This window comes from Myotis yumanensis, unplaced genomic scaffold (assembly GCF_028538775.1).
Source record: "Myotis yumanensis isolate MYYU_CA2020_CCGP unplaced genomic scaffold, mMyoYum1.0.hap1 SCAF_9, whole genome shotgun sequence".
NCBI classification, from domain to species: Eukaryota; Metazoa; Chordata; class Mammalia; order Chiroptera; family Vespertilionidae; genus Myotis; species Myotis yumanensis.
The window spans coordinates 53,380,918-53,402,038 of NW_027223760.1; the positions used below are offsets into that span (position 1 = coordinate 53,380,918).

A 21,121-nucleotide genomic window follows, 5' to 3' on the forward strand; every position below is an offset into this window, starting at 1 on the left:
CTATACGTATGCACATATATACATACAGACATATAGATATATATATATATTCAAATAGGTTTGTATCAGATAGAATAATTTTTAGCAATACTTTTATTTATCAATTTCTGAAAATTTAGTAAAACCTCTCATTTTGCTGTAGATTTGTAATTTTTATTTATTAATTCTTTTGATTTAAATACATTGAGTATATTTTTAGATTCAGGCATGATCAGGAGTGTTATAGGTATACAAATAATGAGCTCCTAATTGTCTCAGCTTTCTTTAGCCCATAAAAGTGGAAGACATTTTCACAATATTGAACATCTAATTTATGACGATTGGTAATATTTTTCTTCCGATAAATCTTTAAAATTTAGAATCATACCCTTAATGCAATTCTCAATGCAATTCTCAATCTTAAGTGAGATCTTGGCAAACTTGCTTATTTAGCAGAAAATTCTATATCTTGGGCTTTTGCTTATCAACAAAAAACTAAAATGAGTATATTTCATGAATTATAACCACTTACCATCACATGATTTTGTTTCTAACATCTGCTCTGGGCACAGGTGTTGATTCTCTAGTTCTTGAATAATCACTGCTCTGGAACGGACCTGTATTCCACCAAAGCCGAGGTCCTCACCATTCACACAGGTCAGCTGACACAGGCTCCATGAAGACCAGTCCTTCAAATAACAGTCACCTGCAAAACACAGGTATGCAGTTTATACCCATATCCATAAGAATAGCCAGCCAGATAGTCATTTTATTTTTAACCCCACTGGGCAACACCTGTAGGTATGCTGGTCATATTTGTAATATTTAGATATGTAGTTGATATTTCCAAGTTTGTATGTAGCTTTATAAGTTTGTATCAATGTTGTTATTTTCTGAGTGGATGTTATGGGTATGGACTATGCATTGTGTAATGCCATCAAATGTAAACTACTGCTTAAAGGAGCTTGTCTGTTATGATTCCCCTCCTCTTAAGAGATAGCAAATACTTGATTAAAACCTACTGCCACGCTTGTCATTATCATTGTAAAGAGGTTTATTAAACACGTGGTACTCCTCAAAGAAAATACAGATACTCATAGAACTTGTCTTCTAGGTATTCATCATTTCAAAAGAGCTTGAAGTCTAAGTCTGAGAAAGCAGTATTTATGCTTTATTCCTATTTCTTCCCAGAGGTGTGCAGCTGAGAGCCAAATGAGCAGCTGCAGGAGTGGCATAATGCATGCTATTTCTTTGATCTACATCTTTAATTCACATTCCCTTTTTGTCAATTATTGTTTGAAGAATAACATGCTGCAATAATGCACATAATCATAAGCACACAGATAGCTGAGTTTTCACAACCTGATTATATACTCATGTAACCAACACCCAAATTAAGCAACAGAGCGTTCTCAGAACCTCAGAAAGCCCCCTCATGTTACATATGGAATTGTGCCACATGTAGTTTTTATGTCTGTCTTCTTTCACTCATTCATGTTTGTTTGTGAGATCCAGCATGTACATATGTACTTCTAATTTGTTTACTGTTATTGCTGTACTTTCCTCCCACTGTAGGACTTACCACAAGTTAGATATCCATTCAACTATTGATGGGCATGTGGAGAGTTGTAAATTTTTCCTATTATGAATATTACTGTTGTGAACATTTTAGTATGAATCTTTTGTTGAAGTTATATACATGCATTCCTACTGGGTATATATTTAGGAGTGGAATTGCTGGGCCATAGTGTATCATGTGTTTAACATCAACATCTTCAAGCACTTTGAGAACAGGGAGGATTTAATGAATTGTACCTTTTGCACCTTTCCCATATATACATCCATTATTCAGGACTGATTGCTGGGTGATATTGTTCAGAGGATACAGTAAATTATGATAGAAAAGTTCACAATGGGTTCTTACCACTTTAATTATTCTAGCTATATCACATGAATAATTCATATAGCCTTTCATTATGCTAAAGTTGCCTAATATTAGCACAAAGTTGCCTGGATATTTGATTAATGAAAAAACTTCTTGTGCCATGATTAAGGAAGCCTAGAAAAACATGAATTATTGACTAACAAATACATACATATAATAGTGAAGTGGGGTGATCTTTTGTAGACTTTATTATAGTATGTCATTAATTCTCTAGTGTCATCCTGAAGGGCAGAAAATTCTTATAAATTTTGGAAGTGCTATGGAAAAAGAACTTAGTAAGAATTTTTAAGTAGTGTGATAACATTTTAGAATTATTTATATCCCCTAGGAAATGCTACTTTGGGGTAACTCAATTTTTAATTATGCAGGAGAAATTTTAAAATTGAAAAATTCCTGTCACTATGAATGTATATAACTTCACCTCAGTGATTGGAAACTACATGGATGTAAACATATCTTTCCACTAGTAGGCTTTATCTATGTGCTTATATCACTCGACACATGTGCTTTGTAAAAAAACTCAAAAAATTGTTTAATGATAGTCTGTGAATGATACCATAACAACCCCCTAAATAATCCATGTCAGGCCTCAAAGATTTAATAGCAGCAATGAGAGTGAGGCATTGTCTTGTACTGAACATATTTTTATATTTTGACTATATAAACCCTCGAAATAATAAACTACACTATGCCTGCCAAAGATAAGACAATTAAGTGTATGAAATGCATTTCTTACTTCAGTATGTCTCTCTTTATTTTATTTTATTTTTTAAATATATTTTATTGATTTTTTACAGAGAGGAAGGGAGAGAGACATAGAGCTAGAAACATCGATGAGAAAGAAACATCGATCAGCTGCCTCCTGCACATCTCCTACTGGGGATGTGCCTGCAACCAAGGTACATGCCCTTGACCGGAATCGAACCTGGGACCTTTCAGTCTGCAGGCCGACGCTCTACCCACTGAGCCAAACCGGTTTTGGCAGTATTTCTCTCTTTAAAGCACATTAATTCACATATTGCTCGCTTTCAAAACCCATCATTGAAGGAAACTATCACCGGAGGAACTGAAATGAATAAATTGTAATTTATAAGAGAAGAACAGCCTTCTCCTGGATTTGTAATTACTTTAATTAGAATGATGTGTTTGCCCTAGTCTATGTTATTAAGGGATACTTCAGTTTTCCTTCCCATCATTTACCACACGTTTTAATCTTATGTTTACTTACGTCATTATTGAATTAGCAACTGTTTCTCCCATAAGATGGTAAAGTCTATGAGGACAGGGTAGGTTTGTTTCCCAATGTATCTCCAACCTTGAGCCCAGTGCCTAGTCTACAATGACGTTTGATGAATAATAAAGTGGGTGATTGTGCTGCAGGAAGTATAATGAAAATAAGTGGGGAGGCTCCACAATAAAGCAGATGCTAATGCCTGGCAAGAATTCCAGTACTGCCCAATGTTGTGGGTGTAACAATGATCCTATTACTGGCACTGGAGATGTGGTGTTGGACTAGATAAATCTTCCAACTTTTAGCTTCGGTCAGCTTTTGTTGACAATGTGGCCATTCAACACATCAAAGCCCCAAGGTTCAGTCTTTGGTCCTGTGTAGAGTCCTTACCTGTTGCCTCAACCTCTGTCTGCTGTGAAGCAAAATGATTTTATTAGAGTATGTGTGACATCTGGACTGAAATCAGGCCAGATTGGGGAGCAGGAAATGAAACAGGGTAATTGCTGGATCAGGAAAAGGTTATTATTGGCAGGTGTGGGAATGTCTAAGAAGCAACACTTTGCCTAGGTCCGGTAATTCAGATTTTTAAAAAAATTATTTCTTAACTGTAAGTAGATGAAAATATCAGTGTGTGCAAATATTATTACATATACACAGTAAGAAATGCCCTTAAAGTCTAGCACATAGTTCAAGGTATCAGGGGTTATTTTATTTACTGCTTTGTTCAATTTTCAGTTCATCTTAATAATAAGCTATAAAAACTGCCATTATTATCACCTCAAATAATTTACTTATTAAAGAATAAGTTAATTGATGAGTGAATGAATGGGCAACTCTTGTCACTGTTTTCAGCTTTCAGACACTTAATTCTATTTTAAAAATTTAAACATTGTAACTTATCCATCCTTAAAGCTTTCTTAAATTATATCCTTTTTATATAGAAAATATATTTTATGCCAAATCATTATTTGTTTACCAAACCCTCATTTTTATTTTTTTTGAGATCTTATTCAAAGTAACACACTTCTTAAACAGATATATTTTTTTTCTTACCATTATTATAAGCAAATTGGGATAATAAAAATTTCCATTTGAGAGTAAAATATAGGTAATGCACTTTCAATTTTGTTAATTTTTTCTCTTCTAGTCCACTAATCATCTGTTGCCTCCATATCTTTCCCAAGGCCTTAGGCTCATACTTGATTTAGAGTTTATTTTGATCTTCTATCTACCCTAAAGTTCTTTCTCTGTATCAAGCCCAAATTCCTAAATATTAGCTTATCACTGCCTGCCAGTTAGTTTTTTACTATTTGATGCACAACATTTGCTTTCCACATTTTATTGCATGCACCCCTCCTGTCCAACACTGCATCAGAATGATCTCTTTCAATGTTTTCTTCTGTAATATTATTTTTTCACTCTTGAATGATAATTTAGTTGGGGACAGAATTTTAGGTTGATGATTATTTTCCATCACATTTCAAATATAGTCAAGCGCTGCATAACGATGGTTCGGTCAATGACGGACCGCATATACGATGGTGGTCCCATAAGATTCTAATGGAGCTGAATTTCCTGTAAGAAATGGAAGGATATATGGTTCAGGAGGAATTTTTTTTTTTCTTTGAGGGGAGCAATATCTGTGGGGCTTGGCAACAGATTCCCTCTCACTCACGAGCACCTCAATTCTGAGTGTACAGATTACATCCCAAACAGTCACTGACCTGTGTCAGCACGGAGCCTGTCACCCTATCACTACATATTCAAAGGGCACTACAACCCTTCCAGATTTAGCCTGATGGTCTTCAGAGTGCATAGATGTAAATTCTTGTTGATCTTATACAAGGACACAAGGACACAGGAGCTACCTTTAAACAAGTTTTAAGGGCCATTGATGCTTAGCAAAGCTTTCTGTGATAGTGTGGAGCCAGTCTGTCCCTGTAATTTGGAAATATTCTCAGGTTGTAATAATGTAAAGCATAGATAAGTCTTACTTCTTCCATCAACTAATGCCAGAGAGAGCTTTTTGGGTTAGAAAGGGTCAATGGAACCAAGAACAAATTCTCAAAGTCAAAATATTGAGTCCTCAGTTCTACATCCTCTCCATGTTAAACAACCTCTATTTTTATGCAAACCACCAATTTCCTCAATTAGACCACTGCTCCAACATGCAACAGTCAAACCACACGGCCATGACAACCCCGAAAGTTCCCTTATCTATCTTGACTTCTCATTCCTACTGATCCTCCGGCCACCTTTCACTGCCCCCTGACAGTCACTATTATGGTGAACTATCTATGCCTTGTCTAACAGTTTCTCCTCAATATTTTCAATCAATTCAGCCCACATCCCTGTTCATGGAGCAGCACTGATAGCTTTGATGTTCGATATCTGACCCTGTCAGACGGAAGCAGGGGTGGGCTTGTGGAACAGTGTTTACAAAGTCTACAGTAGTGTCCAGTAATGTCCTAGACCTTCACGAACTATAGAAATGCTCCCTGTAAGTATAGTCTTTCCTAGACCTTCACATTCACTCCCTGGCTCACCCAGAGCAGGTTCCAGTCCTGCAAGTTGCACTCAGGGTCAGTGCACTGCACAGGTGTGCCCTCTGAAATCTTTTACACAGTACTTTTACTGTGCCTTTTGTATATTTAGGTACAGAAATAAGATTGTGTTACAATTTCCTCTGGCAGCGTGCTGTGCAGGTTTGTAGCCTAGAAGCAACAGGCTCTACCACATAGCCTAGGTTTGTGTAAGTGCAGTCTGTGATGCTCACACGATGATGGAATCCCTTAATGATGAATTTCTCAGAACATATCCCCAACTGTTAAGTGACACGTGATTGTATATTCCATTGTCTTTTGGCTTTCATTGTAACTAAGAAGAATTCTACTATAATTCTAATTTTGTCTTCCAAAAGCAGGTAATCTGTGTGTTTTTTTCTTTCTGAATGCTTTAATAATTCTCTAGTTTTCTACATTTTCTGTTTAAAATATAGTGTACCTAGGTATGAATCCATTGTTGATCCTATTTAAGACCCAGAAGAAGCTTTCATTATAAGTATTAAAATTTTTCTTTAGCTATTGTGTGTTTAAATGCTGCTTCTCTTATTTTCTATTCTTATTGTCTAGACATCCTAAATAGCTGTATTTTCCATTCTTATTTTCTCAACTTTTCTTTCATACTTTTCCTGTCAAACATGAGCCTAAGGCCTTTATTACCATCCCTTGCAGATGTTAAAACTCTAGGGGGGGTGTGTCCACATTGGCCACATGGGGGTCTTGGACTTCACCCCTACCTGGCAGCAAGGAGGCAATGCCCCCCTTCATCCACATGACAGTGTCTGCCTGTTACCAGATATTATTGTACCCGAGACCTGCTGACATCCCTTAACTCAGACTATATATCTTGGTCCCGGACCGGGTAAGAAATGATCAAAACATAAATGATGTTTTGCTGTTGTTACCTGGGCAAGGCTGAGTGCAGGTTTCCTCTAAGACCATTTTTTTATTACCCTCTATAATGGGTTCAACATCAGCACAGAACTCTTCATCCACCGCTTTGCTGAGATCATCAACTGACCCATCACTCACTACACAAGAAATGTTTCTTGTTCTGGTCCCTTCTCCACACTGGGCATCCTGGAATGGAGAAAGAAATAATTAATTAGGAAAAGAAAAATAATTCATTAGTGAGCTCATCACTCACAGTCATCTCTGCACCGTGGGTTTTGATTTATGAGCAGTGAAGGAAGTACTTGAAACCCTAGGGAAGAAGTCCTATAGGAGCATACGATGAACAATGTATTTGTTTTCTAGCCAAAAGCAGGCCAATAAATTTTCATTAAAACGAGTCAGTCTCCGAATGACTTAAAAAATACAGGACAGGGAGTGCTTGTTATCAAAACTAATTAAAGTAGTTATGAAACAGCTAGGCTCCTAGAATCTTCAAGAGGAAACATGCTGTGTGTAAGCTCTGAAAAATAAAAATTCCGAAACTGTCTCCGCACATAAAGAACACACATTTCCACACAACGTCCTGGGATTTGATACCTGCACTTGGCATGGAGACCACGGGCCATATTGCCACCGATAACAGGGCTTTACTGGGCAAGGCTTGGACTGCTCCATCAGGGCAGGGCACGGTCTTCCGTCACCCTGAAAGGGCTGTGTAACTGTCCGTCTTCGGATCATTTTCCCTTTAAGAGACAAGAGGGATGCAGTGTTAATGATATGTTACTGTTGCACAGCAGTTATTTTATGGGGAGAAGGTATCCTAGACTCTCCTGAGGAGATCTGAGGAACAACTAAGTCTCAGGTGATTTGGAAAGAAAGACACCTTGATTCGACCCTACTGAAGTTTATTTGATGTGACTGAAGGCAAGAGGGACATTTTATCTCGGATTCTTTGACCATCAGCTGAACGCTAATGAAGGTATAAACTAACCTGTGAGGCCACATGTTTGAGAACATTCGGACCACGGAGACCACTCGGACAGCTGGCAGTTGACAGGGCATTCCACCATGCAGGATGTGTTCATCTGCCAGTTCTTCTCCAGGCCCAGCTGAAAGGACAAAGGCAGATCTGTTTGCATTGACATGAAGGCATGGCCACAAGGTATCGTTGATGGAAGGAGGAAGAAAGGAAGAGACAGAAGTTGGGATGACAGGAAAGGAGAGAAGAGAGGAAGAAGAAGTAAGATGCCTAATAGAATAAAAAGATATCTGGAGGAAAAACACTCACACTGTTAAAAACATAAAGTGAGAATGGGAGCTAAGGTCATAGGTTAAATGGAGGAAACCACCTACTTGATATACTTATATAGTGTTACTTTTCAAATATGCAATGAATAAAAGTAGATTTAATATCCAAATAGGTTGAGTTTCTCTAAGTGAGGAACAAATAAGTGTAAGGATGACTATTTTCCATTAGTTAAAAACCAAGAATGTCATCAATATATACATCTGTAATTGTATCTTTGGGACAACTTATTTTTATATGTGCACATTAAACAGAAAAGCGAAAGGGAAAGATTTTCAAGACAAATTGCTACTCAAAACTAATGACATAATGTATTGAAATACTAAAAAATATGAGTTTTTAGTACACTAGCTCTCTAAAAACTCTGGGTCACTAGACTTTTTTGATTAATATTTTATATATATATATTTTTAATTACATAGATTTTTTCTTCTAAAACTGATCTCAAGCTAACAGTGATATAATTCAACTTAGTTTTAGTCTCTCATCAGATAATAACATTGTGCCATTGTATTGGCACTGAGTTCCAACACTTATTCACATATTTTACTTTTAAAATATAAGATGAGATTTCAAACTCATCTACTGTATATGCAAACATTTAGAAAGTCTAAGGTACAAAGTAGCATTGAAATAGAAAAATTTAAGTGCATGTTAGGAGAATGTAATTTTTTAAAAAAATATATATTTTTATTGATTTCAGAGAGAAAGGGAGAGGGAGAGGGAGAAAGGAAGAGGAAGAGGGAGAGGGAGAGGGTGAGGGAGAGAGAGAGAGAGAGAGAGAGAGAGAGAGAGAGAGAGAGAAATGTCAATGATGAGAATCATTGATTGGCTGCCGCCTGCACGCCCTCTACTGGGGATGGAGCCGGCAACCTGGGCATGTGCCTTTGACCGGGAATCAAACCTGGGACAGCTTCAGTCCACAGGCTGATGCTCTATCCACTGAGCAAAATGGGCTAGGGCAGAATATAATTTCTTAATTTGATATTCCTTGGGATTTTCGAGACCTTTTTAATTTTTGTATGAAAGATTATGAGGTGGCAAAAGAAAAACTTTCTGAAATGTTATGCTGTGGTTCAAGTATAGCTCTTGGCTCTAAGTTACCCACTGAGAGAAGCTCAGATCAATGATTTGTGTACATGCCTCTGCAGGTGCTCCCACATATTCTCCACCGGTAATACTCGACAAAGATGAGCATTTGGTATGAAAAGTTTTACCATATCACTTACATGAAGTCTTCAAGTCACTTAAAGTTATGGGAGGCTGGGGATTAGAATCTTAGGTGATATGATAAAAATAATATGTTATAGTTAAGGTACATTGCATTTTCAAAGAGAGAGGGTTTGAATCATAAAATTGAATTACTACTAACTTATTTATTTGACTAGAAAATTAAAAAGGATGTCTATTTACAGATATTCTGAGTATCCAGTACTGAGACAGTTTAACCCTGTCCTACTTTTTTCTTTACACTTATTGCATTTATTTTTTCTGCCTATTATCTATCATCTATCTATCTATCTATCTATCTATCTATCTATCTATCTATCATCACCATTTATATAAACTTGTTTAATAAAAAATCTGCTCAGGGATCAAAGAATAGGAAAGGAGAAATCAATTACTAGGTATCAGGTGAGTAAATGTCTGAAAAACATCAAAGACAAAAATACTGTATAAATACTGGAGGGGCTTAACCCCAATTTTCCTCTTTGCTGGGTAGTAATGCCATTTTTTCTTTTCAGCTGTTAGAGAAACAGCAAGAGTTGGCTACTGCTGTTGCACTGAATGCGGGGTTTACACACGTATTACCAGGCAGGCAATCCATCCACAGTTAAAGAGAGAGCCAGCTTTTCTCAGGGCTATTATTTAATCCTACGGCATCCATGGGGATGGCTAAATGGGATATGAGTTGTTTAATTCAATTCCTGCGGCGAGTAGTACTGTTCTCCCTGAAGACAGCGTTTGCTACACTGTTATAATTTAAGTCCCTAATTGTCATCGCAGTATTCAAACATAACAATATTTGTACATAGAGTAAACTTATCTAGTCTCCTGGATTCTTAAAATTAGTTATTTGTCAGGTTTTTATTTAAAGTTTACTTTAGAAGGACGGACCCTTTTTGTACCTTTGTCCTGTAGTCATATGAGCTATTTTAAAATTGGTCTTGTATGATTGGGATTTAGTTTTCAAAAGCTCTCAGAGCTTATTCATTGTATATTACATTCCGACTCAGGAGGGCATTTATATGCGAATTTGTAAGAAAAGAGACATGTTAATCAACTAGAAGCAGATCACAGAAAACTCTGCAGCCAGCATATGACTATAATAATATTAATCAATAATAATGTTATTTTTTTATAATGGTTCCATTACTTTAATGTTATTAGTTTCAAAAGTGATTCAGGTATGTAATTTCTAATTAAATCGAAAGTATGAATAGACTAAGTTATAAGATGATAGTGAGAGAAATTTATTAACTAGACAACTTGTATCCAGCACATTTGGGAGCTTTGTTCACATAGACAGAGACATAAGGGAATTAAGTTAGTTCTATATGATAAAGATAGCAAATGGATTAACATGTTTTCACCTCGAGTTTTCCATTAGGAATCAGAACAATTTACTGTGGGCATATAGCAGCCCCCAGGGTGTGCAGCCAGAAGTCGTGGTCAGCATGTCTACTGAACCCTAATGAGGTCATAAGCTCTTCCTGTGTGTTCTAGACATGTCGAGGCTTCTGTTTATCTTGGTTCACGTTTAACCCGGTTTGTCTCAGATGCAGGAGTCTAAACCTCTCAGGAATGTGAGTACCCTTTCGTTTGGAAACCAGACAATATAATTAAAATGTGAAGTGTAGCTTCATGAAAACTAAGAAAGGCCAACAACTGTTTTCTCACATTGCATAGGGTCCTATCTAGAAATGATGACATTATTTTTGCAAATTGAAGAATTTAGAATGACTATTCTTTGTACCTGAAAGATACTAATGGCAGACTCCATTCCCTTATTTGAATTCCAAGCTCTCTCTCCTCCACACCTGAGTGCTTAGACTCTCACAGCTGGGTATCAGATCCTAATATCAAAATCTGCTACAAAACCACATGCGATCAATGTTTAGCAACAGAGAGAATGAATGATGGATCTTGGCAGGTGTCCCAGGCAACACAAAATTCAAATGAAATTACAAAGATGATGAGTAGTCTGATTAAGATTTATTGCTTATATTCACCTTGATTACTTATTGTTCCCTAAGCATTTCTTTCAGAAAAAGGCAATTAGCATACCTCTGGGCTCCAAGCAGAACAAAATACAGGAAATTATGTGTAGAAATCAGTAATGTTGGATAGTGTCTCTTGTCAAGAGGGTGCTTAACAGCCTCTGAATAGTGCAAAAAAACAACAACAAAACATCTGCTGGCAACGAGCTGCGTGGTGCACAGGTCACTTGGCTCAGCACGAATGGAAATTATAAGGAAAGAATTTACTCACAAAGAAATAACACAGCATCCCCTCACCTCCTCACAATATTTCGGGTCAACCGACTTGCCATCACTTCGAACACAGTCCAACATCCTTGTTTTAATGCCATTTCCACACACTGCCTTCTCACTCAGCTGACACGTACTCCAGTCTGCAAGGAAGGGAGCCCATCAGAACAGAAGGCCATACATGAAACAGATTTCAAATGTAACTCTTATGACCCGAATCCCATATTTAATTCACAACTGCTTCTTAAGCCCCACAATCAATCATCCCACATGCAGAGCATATGGGTCCTGGCTCTGAACATATCAGGAGTCAGATGGAATTGCCAGGGTTGCATGTCGCTACAGGGATTATTCTAGAAGGCAGATGTCTACTTGACCATCTTGATAGCCATTTGATGATATTGTAAAAATGGGGTTGGCCTGCAGATCAAAAGTCACTTAAAAATGTTTTTTTCCTAATAAAAGCAGAAATTTCAATTTTAACATTATATTTGTTTTAGCAAAATAATCATAATTTTAATGGGTAGTACTTGCACTGGGCTATGTTTGAATAAAACACTGTATTTCACTTCCATACTTAGAATGTTTTAAAATATGCACTTATTTATTTCAAAATCTTTTTGGTCACATTTATTTAATTCTCTCATTTCATGTCTTTTTCAAAAGAATCCTTTCATCTCTCTTTTTAGAGTAACCTAGCGTATCCCCAAGAATCGCAATTTCCTTGTGTCATCAAAGAAAACTGAAGAGAAAAATCAAAAGGAACAAAAGCCGACCTGACTGCTTCATATCATTGTACCATTTCTGTACTTTATATCACTGTGAAAATTACTTGAAAAAATTCCAAAATCAGCTTCAGTGTTTCCCCAAGCCATATACACCAACAACTCTTCTTTCTTACAGTATGTACCTTGATGGTAAGCGGCAAGGATTAGGAAAAAAATTGAATTTATAATAAGCCTTTTTTCCTGAAAAAATACTCATCTATCCATTTTTATCTGCACCTTTGATCACATTGAAATAGTTATATTTATATATTTTTTGGCAAGGGTGAGCTTGCTGTTGTTTTTATATTGGATCAATCATGCTCATGAAGGGCCCTCACATGAAGAATTTTCGTCACAGGACGTTATAGCGATTAAACAACTTCTGAAGAAGGAAGGCTCTTTCAGTAAACCTGATACCCACAGGAACGTTACCGTAGTTACACCTTCCCAAAGTGGGGGGATGTCTTAAATAGGACGAATCAGACTATTCACAATCTACTGTCGGGCTAATGTTTGTGTGATATTTTCATTACCTGTATCTTGATATTTATTAAAAATATAATAGATAAATATCTTTGTCATTAATAAAGAACAATTTCTGGCAGCATGTCCAAAAGGCACACAGACGGAGATGAACAATTCTCACGGATCGCTGCTAAGCTAACACACTAGGGCTTCGGCCTTTAACTCTGTGATGAGATGACTGTCCACCTACCTGTTACATTATAATCATAGTGGAAGCAGTTTCTGTTCAGGTTACAGGGCTCCTTCTCAACAGCATCAGGGCAGACTCTTCCCTCATCAGCAGGTTGTCTGATGGGATCAGCTGACCTTTGCCGGAAATTGCTTTGATTGCAAGGCTGACAGAGAATAACACAACTCCTCAGAAAGGTGAATACGCAGGCACATGAGGGCTAATGTGTTAGGGAGAGCGCTGGAGCAGGAGTTAGTGCGCTGGGGCCACTGACTAACTGGAACAATCTCATTCCACTTCCTTTTCTTCTGTGTGATCAAAGTGTTGGTGAGCTTCTGATCTAGCTACAAGATGCTTAAGAGTCTATGTGTCAAATATTAATAGACACATCATATCATAGGTACACAAACACATTCATATGGCCATATTAATTATTGTAGATCAGGAATATAGACATTATCTACCTACCTACCTACCTACCTACTTATAGCCCTACCTACCTACTTATCTAATATAGTCTGTTGGTCCCAAAAAACCATTTTAAGGCTAACTGTAAATAACTAGCTGTTAGTGATATTTATTTTCCTACGGCACATATACATATGCACACAAATACACAAGCAGGTAAAAGATTGGCTTGCATTCTCCTACTGGTACAGTCATGTCCTGAAAGCATTTGGCTTCTAAGAACAAGAGCAGTAACTTCAAACCTGATGTTAACGGAATGAGATCATTTGCATACCCTCGCGAAACAGCTGATTCTTTATTACAATTTAACTGCATCCAAGTCAACTGCTAGCCCTGTTTTGTTCCTGCTCTACCATTTGGCTGCTAATCAGCACCTTTAGTAATGTTAACACTGAAATAGAAATTTAATTTTTCCTTGAAAACATGAATTATAAATGTTTTGAAGCTGTTCTGTATTGTACCTCAGCAAATTAATCCCACATTTCATGCAGTTTCCCCAAGCTTCTGAAGCCATTTTGAAATGTGCAGCTTTACAAAGGTGCCCAGGGGTAAACCCAATTTTCTACATCATCAGCCAGTTCTGTTTCAAACGATTCTCTTCCCAGGGTCCCATGGAAGAGCCCCTACGGGCTGCTGAAATCTAGAAGCTTTTGTGTGATTTGAAACTCTCAGCTGGCTTCCCAGGCCCAAAGACACACGGAGTCAGTGTGTGGAAAGAGATTCATTGACGCGCAGCTTTCTTCTTTCTACTCCCTCTCTCTCCAGGATCATTTGTGCTTTAGTGTCAATACTCCCGCTGCAGAACCCCCACCGGGTGAAAGATTATTCCTACAATTTAAGTAAAATGGATTGGGCAAAAAGCAAGGGATGACAATAACCTGACACCATTAAAGTACTTTTACTAGAGGTTTATTCTTTGTCCCCGGGCCTGGAGGGAGTCATTATCACCACGGCAGTTCTTAACCCGCTGTGTATTTGTAAGCCCATCTGCAGGCTTTCTGTGCTGGGTTAGGAGGATGGTGGAGTACAAAGCTTGCGAGAGGTCAAGCTGTTCTAGTGTGAGTGGAAATATTGCTGATTTCACATGGCACAGTCATAGAATGAAGTAGCCAAGAAAATACACCTTGGTTTGGGAACTAATTTGGTAAGTAATTTAGAATAATTTCTTTAAAACTTTAGTGGTAATGAATTAAGCAACCTCTATGTGAATGAGTGGCTAATTGTCTCACCAAAGTGCATCGAGTCCACGGACCCCACTCGGATATCACACAGTCCTCAGGACACGGTAATTTGCACTCTCTGGAACCCAGGGGCATCTCCTCTGGGTCACAGAGGTAATCCTCTACATGCTCAGAAGGGCCATCCGCCGTGTTCTGCATGCATCTGCAAGAAAGCATACCTATCAATGCAGGAACCAGGACAGTTAATAAAAAGCCAACCCATACAATAGAAGGTGCATTTTAAGACATCATTGTGGGGAGGGGGTGGTGGCAGTGTGGACAGCTTTGCATTTAATGAATAAAATTCTTCAAACATGAGGACATAAAAGGATCTCTGCCTCTCATAAATATTCATAGAGCTTTGGTATGATTTTAAAAATTATCCTTGTAGGCATCATCACAATTTTTAAAAAGTATAGTCACTGTGGCTAGCTGGTGTGACTCGGTTGGGCGTTGTCCCATGCACCAAGAGGTCACTGGTTTGATTCCCCGGTCAGGTCATATTGCCTGGGATGGGAGCTCAATCCCCAGTAGAGTATATCTGGGAGGCAGCCTATTGATGTTTCTTTCTCATCTCTCTCTTTTCCTTCCTCTCTCTCTAAAATCAATAAAAAACATTTTTAAAAGTATAGCCACTGTGTTTATATAAACTCTATATGTCTTCCTCTGAAAGGAGAGGGTCATTTATCTAGACCAATGAGAAGTGGTCCAAAGAGATTCATAGAGGGGTCGTAATTTGGGAATATAATGCACTTTTTTCTTCTGAACAAAATGATAGATTCTATAGTGAAGGTAGATTCATACATGATGGAAGACCAGTCACACTTAAATATCCTAGTGAGAAGTTTCATAAAGTGTTTTGAAAGTAGCTGGTGGCATTTACCCAATTGTTTGGCAAACAAAGAGATATTTACCATCCTATCTGCTGATAACTTTAAAGAGTTCCAGAAGTGGAAAGACAATTATAATAGGTGTCGCACAAATTCTCTAAATATGCTTGTTGGATTTTCCTGTATCTTGACCTTTTTGGTGGTTAGTTTTCTTTTTCACAATAAATTCAAACACTTTATTACATATCATTCTATTGTAAGCAGTCATGAAGGGCTTTTCACCCACCTTTGGGAATCTAATTAATGTGGCTAGTACCAGACTTCACTTGTATCATAGTTAACTCTCTGTGTACTTTTCTAGTAAAAGAGAAAAACCTTACCCCTCATCTATAACTTGGTAAGGTCAACCAAATTAATGGGTATAGGGACAGAACTGCATTGCAAGAGATGAAAAGGAAGGCTTGAGCTCTTTTTTAAAAAAAATACATATATATTTTATTGATTTTTTACAGAGAGGAAGGGAGAGAGATAGTTAGAAACATCAATGAGAGAGAAACGTCGATCAGCTGCCTCCTGCACACCCCCTACTGGGGATTTGCCCGCAACCAAGGTACATACCCTTGACCAGAATCGAACCTGGGACCCTTCAGTCCGCAGGCTGACGCTCTATCCACTGAGCCAAACCAGCTAGGGCAGGCTTGAGCTCTTAAGCCTCTCAAATCCATTGCAATGCTTTAAACTGTGAGTAGAATTACATTACTAATTATACCTGAAATCTCAACTATTTTCAGGAATTTGCAATCAGTAGGGACATTGCATCTTCTCATATTTACTCTGCAGAATAACCCTCTATATAGTGCTGCCTAATTTAAAAGAAATGTTGTTTGCCTGTGTGATGCGTTCAGACTAAAAAACTGTACTGTTGCTCCTGTCTTAAGTAGCTTTTTAGCCTGAAAAAATATCTATACAAATACCCTCCTCTGAATTTTTTTGTAAACTGCATAAAAGAGCAATTGCAAAACCACACAAAGGTAGATGTCTGATTTCATTGTTGAAAGAAAAATTAAATTATAAATGTCTTTGGGAGAATTTTAGTTTCTCAGGAAAAAAGTTCCACCTTCAATGGCATTTTTCAAAATGTTCTGCTGACAGCAGCTGTGAGAGGACACAGAACAAATGGGACAGTTCAATGCTCAGAGTTGAATTTGCTGCTAAGAAAACACTGCATCCATGGCAGGTACTGACACAGGTACAAGGATCAATTCGCAAAATTACCTATTGATTCAGAGTGAAGGACAGAAGTTCAATACTCTATTATGTAGTTATATACATAAAAATCCATTTTCAAAGGTTTTTTCTTCCTTTAACTTTTATTATGCAGGTAACATATTAATTTTAAGAAAATCAGAATAAATAAAATTTCACATAATTCTATCAGAGATAAGCACTCTAAAAATATTATATTTAAACATATATTTTCATTTCGTTAAATACAAGAAAACTTACCACTATTTGTACCATTTAAGAAAAAACTATACCAACAATATTTTATAGACATCTATTCATGTTGTTAACCTTTTTCTAAGTTATTAATTTTCATGACTACATTTGAATTCCATCACTTAAATGTGCCACAATTGCTAAAAACCCTTGCTGTTGACATTCTAATTATTTATAAGTTTTATTTATTTTATTTTGCATTAATGATTTTATTACTCTAGAATGATAATAAATATTTGGATCAAGTTTTGACCTCAAAGGAAGACCCTATAAATTCATTTGCTTTTTTCAAATTCTTGGCCTTTTCTTTTTCTATATGAGAGGAATTATGCTGTGAGAAAACGGAATTATATCCAGAAACATAGTACAGACTCAAGTTGGAGGCCACAGGTATAGGAAAGGAGGTGCATTGTCAGCAGAGAATTCAAAAGCAACAATAAAAACAACCAAATAGCTCTGTTTTTATGATCACAATGTGCTGGCAGTTTAAAAAAATGCCAGTGAAAAAATATCTCTTCCCACCAGAGCAAATCACTTTTATCACCCAACCTTTGAAATGTCATACCACCTTAAAAGCAAAAGAACAAGATGGAATATGTTGAATCCTGCTCTCAAAGACTCATGTATCCTAAAATGTCACCCAATGCTTGCATCTAAGCAGGACGTTTTGACCTTAATTAGCTGAGGATAAGGTTAGGGAGGTCCACTCCTCAATCAGTACAGAAACATTATTACATGATCAGAGATGACAATCAATGCTGACCTTTTCTCTTCTCTATTTTCATTAAAGATGTTTACTGGAAAATAAATTGATCTGAAAAGTTACTTAGTTTAGGATGTGTTTGGAAATATTCAGAATATTTATTCACAGAGAAAAATGAAGCAACATGTACAGAGATAGTTGTAGGGAAAGCTGAAAGAATAGTCATTCTTCATTATATACTAGAGGCCCGTTGCACAAGAGATTTGTGCAATAGGCCTTCCCTTCCCCTGGCTGCCGGCACCGGTTTTCCTCCGGCACCTGGGACCCAAGCTTTTGCTGCTCCGGCTGGAGCATTCTGTCTTCGCTGCTCTGGCCTGAGCCTTCCGTCTTCACTCCGCCACTTCGTGCCTATGTATGCAAATTAACCGCCATCTTTGTTGGGTTAATTTGCATACTCTTTTGATTGGCTGGTGAGTGTAGCAGAGGGATGGTCAATTTACATGTTTGTCTATATTTAGGTAAGCTATTTGTTACTAACCAAAACACCAACCTGATCAAATTATTAATATAAGAAAAATATTTTTAAATTCAAAGTGAAATTTTAAATTTTGGAGAAGGGCAGAAGCATAATTTATTTCTTTTTCTTCCCTGTTCCCTTATCAACTCATTACATCCTCTTCACCATCATCTTAGGAAAGTTCCTCTGAAAAATAACTTTAGAGTTCAGATGGGCTTTTGAAAAAAGAGACAGAAATTATTTTTATTGGAAGCAAAGTTGTACATAGTGTGCCAAGGTTTTAAGATATAAACATTAATTTGTTCTATTTTTCTACTGAAACAGATTAAAAGATATGAATCTCAAATTCATGAGTAGTTAGGTCATGGGTGAGAATGAGCTTCTTCACAAAATGAGTTATCAAGTTCTGAATGTTTTGATATTTGTCTTTACTGTGTGCCACTCAGCTGGGTTAGAAGAAATTGAGATAGTTAAACAGTTGACAAGAGACTTGGGTTTGAGTGCCAACTCTCTCACTTTAGTAGATACCTGTTCTTGGTGAATTAGTGTTTGTGAATCTACTCTACAAAGTGGAAATAATAAAACCTCATACATTTGTTTCCCTGGTTCCAGAACCCCTGAAGATCATATGCAGAGGCTGTAGAGAAAATTTAATGAGTGTCAAACTTGCATTAGGTGTTAGGGAGTTTCTGTGATTATGACAGGGTCTCAGCATGGAGAAACTTATGGAGATTAATAATAGTAAAAAGATCTTTTCATAACAATGCAGGGTATATGGGTACTACAGAAAAATGCTGCTCAATAGAGCTCTCTGATGATGGAAATACTGTGCTCTCTGAGAGAACAGCCTCGAGCCACCCATGGCTATTGAGCTCTTGAAATGTATCTAGTGTGACTGAGAAAACACATTTCTAATTTTAATTCATTTAAATTTAAAGTGAAAATAGCCAAATATGACTATGGTTACCCTACCAGTCAGTATGGCTGCAGAAGAAGAAATGAGGGGCACTAGCCAATGCTGTTTTAGGGAAGGCTTCCTGGAACAGACAAAAGTATTAAAAAGTTGGCCAGTTTGATATAAAAGAGCAAGAGTTTATAACAAATTCATATTAAAATGCAGCCAGAAATATTTTTGGCCTTTAAGGAACAAGTCATTGGGGTTTGAAAATCAGCACTGGTTCAGCTCTCCTGCAAGAAAAGCACCTCAGAGCGAAGCTTCCCCAATCAGAAGCCGAACATGATAAACTGCTGCTTGAAGCAGATCTTTGAGAGTTTTCCGTGAACACAGATTCCCTAAAAAGAAAACTAAAGTCCACTTATTAGGAGGTTGGGAAGGAGTGAACGCTCAAGTGGGCAGGTATGAGGTTTGTGTGTTTTGCTTCTCTGTGTAAACCGACGTGGCCTCACCTCACTTTTCGGGTTTGCACGCCCCCTCCGCAGTTGTCTGGCATGTTCACAAAGGTCACCTTGCACACGCTCCACGGCTCTGTGACCCATAGGTACTGGTTGCAGTCACTCTGGCAGGGGACGACCTCATACACCTGAAACACACACAGTTCTCAGTGATCTCATCTCAGGTACCTGATGAGAGTGGGAAGATTTTACATCACAATAATCATTATATACATATTTTAGCTACTTTCATTTCTCTCCATTATTTGAAATTTCTTGAGAGTTCTAGCACTAAAAAGGGCAGAACTAGCTGTGCCCTTTGCCCCATTGTAGTTGTAGTGAGACAGCACAGGGACGGGGGCCCGGGACTGAAGGAATACCAGATGGCCAGAAGGAACACCGGATAAGCTGACTACAAAAATGTCCCCACCCCAGCTTCTCCTTGACCAAGAATGAAGTAGGCTTTCTTATCTCCCTTCTAACCACTTCCTTGCAGAAGTGAAACCATTGTTCTGCACATGCAGTTGCTCAAAGTTTGACTGCTACCTTCTGGGATGGCAGTAGTGAGCAGTCCAGCCACCAAGACAGTTGCTAAGCAACTAGACAGCAGGAGGAAGTAGCTTGACCCTGACATGGAAAATTTCACAAGTTAGCCTTTTTAAAAAACACCCACCTTTGTGTGCAAGTCTGCCTTGTTCCCAGCTTAAAAAAGCTGCCAAGCAGAGGCAGGCCCCCACTGCCACCCGCACACCCCCCTCTCCCCCCAACCAGTCAGTTTGGAGGACCTTCCTTTCCTCTGTGCTGCCTCCTTGTGTTTGAATATCAGCTTAGTAAAATTTGCCTAGAAATTTTTCTGGTGGTTCCCCCTGATTTCTATTGTGGGAAACCCAAGGGCCCCAAACTCCATAACATTCCCACAGTATTGCAATTTCCCAGGCCATCGGTCTTGTTTACAGTTTTGTGTGTCTTCAATACTTACCCCAGGGTACTCATAGGTTAGACAATCAATACAGATTTGTTAAATATATGAATGAATAACAAATGAATGAATTAATTAAATAGTGCATAAAAGTAGCGATTTTCAAATAATTGGGCTTGTTTATAAAATATGTGCAACAACCAAAACTTGTATTTTTTGTGCTCCATTTATGAAACTAAATTAAAAGATAAATAACATGAAATAAAGCTATCTTCAAACTTTAGTTAGGGCTTGGAAGCAAGGTCTGAAACTGGGTCTCACATTACACAGCCACAGCCTACAGCAGGGAAGGCCACTTGAAACAAAGCAAATTGTGCACTGTATCCGTACAAGCTTTCACAGCCCCAAGATTGAGGTGTTTGTTTGGTTTCAGGATTTTTAGAACAATAGCAAGGATGCTTTTTTTTGCAATCAGAAGAATGACTAAATAAAGGAAATAAATAGATCACAATCCACTGCAATAGAGGTGACTCAACCATTATAGAAAAAGTGTTTAAAAATCATTTCAAGGGTCCCAGGTTCAATTCCGGTCAAGGGCATGTACCTTGGTTGCGGGCACATCCCCAGTGGGGAGTGTGCAGGAGGCAGCTGATCGATGTTTCTCTCTCATCAATGTTTCTAACTCTCTATTCCTCTCCCTTCCT

General features: G+C 37.7%; 1 protein-coding gene across 1 annotated transcript in view; it reads right to left on the reverse strand.

Moving 5' to 3' along the window:
- The window catches only part of THSD7A (thrombospondin type 1 domain containing 7A), a 305,592-nt gene that overhangs the window by 13,191 nt on the left and 271,280 nt on the right, over positions 1 to 21,121 (reverse strand). The window contains exons 16-23 of the mRNA XM_070424355.1: positions 19,514 to 19,647; positions 14,566 to 14,719; positions 12,890 to 13,034; positions 11,435 to 11,550; positions 7,602 to 7,719; positions 7,208 to 7,353; positions 6,622 to 6,796; positions 512 to 685 (exon numbers count right to left, since the gene is read on the reverse strand). Coding sequence (XP_070280456.1) covers positions 512 to 685; positions 6,622 to 6,796; positions 7,208 to 7,353; positions 7,602 to 7,719; positions 11,435 to 11,550; positions 12,890 to 13,034; positions 14,566 to 14,719; positions 19,514 to 19,647 — 1,162 coding nt within the window. The remainder of the gene's footprint in view (positions 1 to 511; positions 686 to 6,621; positions 6,797 to 7,207; positions 7,354 to 7,601; positions 7,720 to 11,434; positions 11,551 to 12,889; positions 13,035 to 14,565; positions 14,720 to 19,513; positions 19,648 to 21,121) is intronic.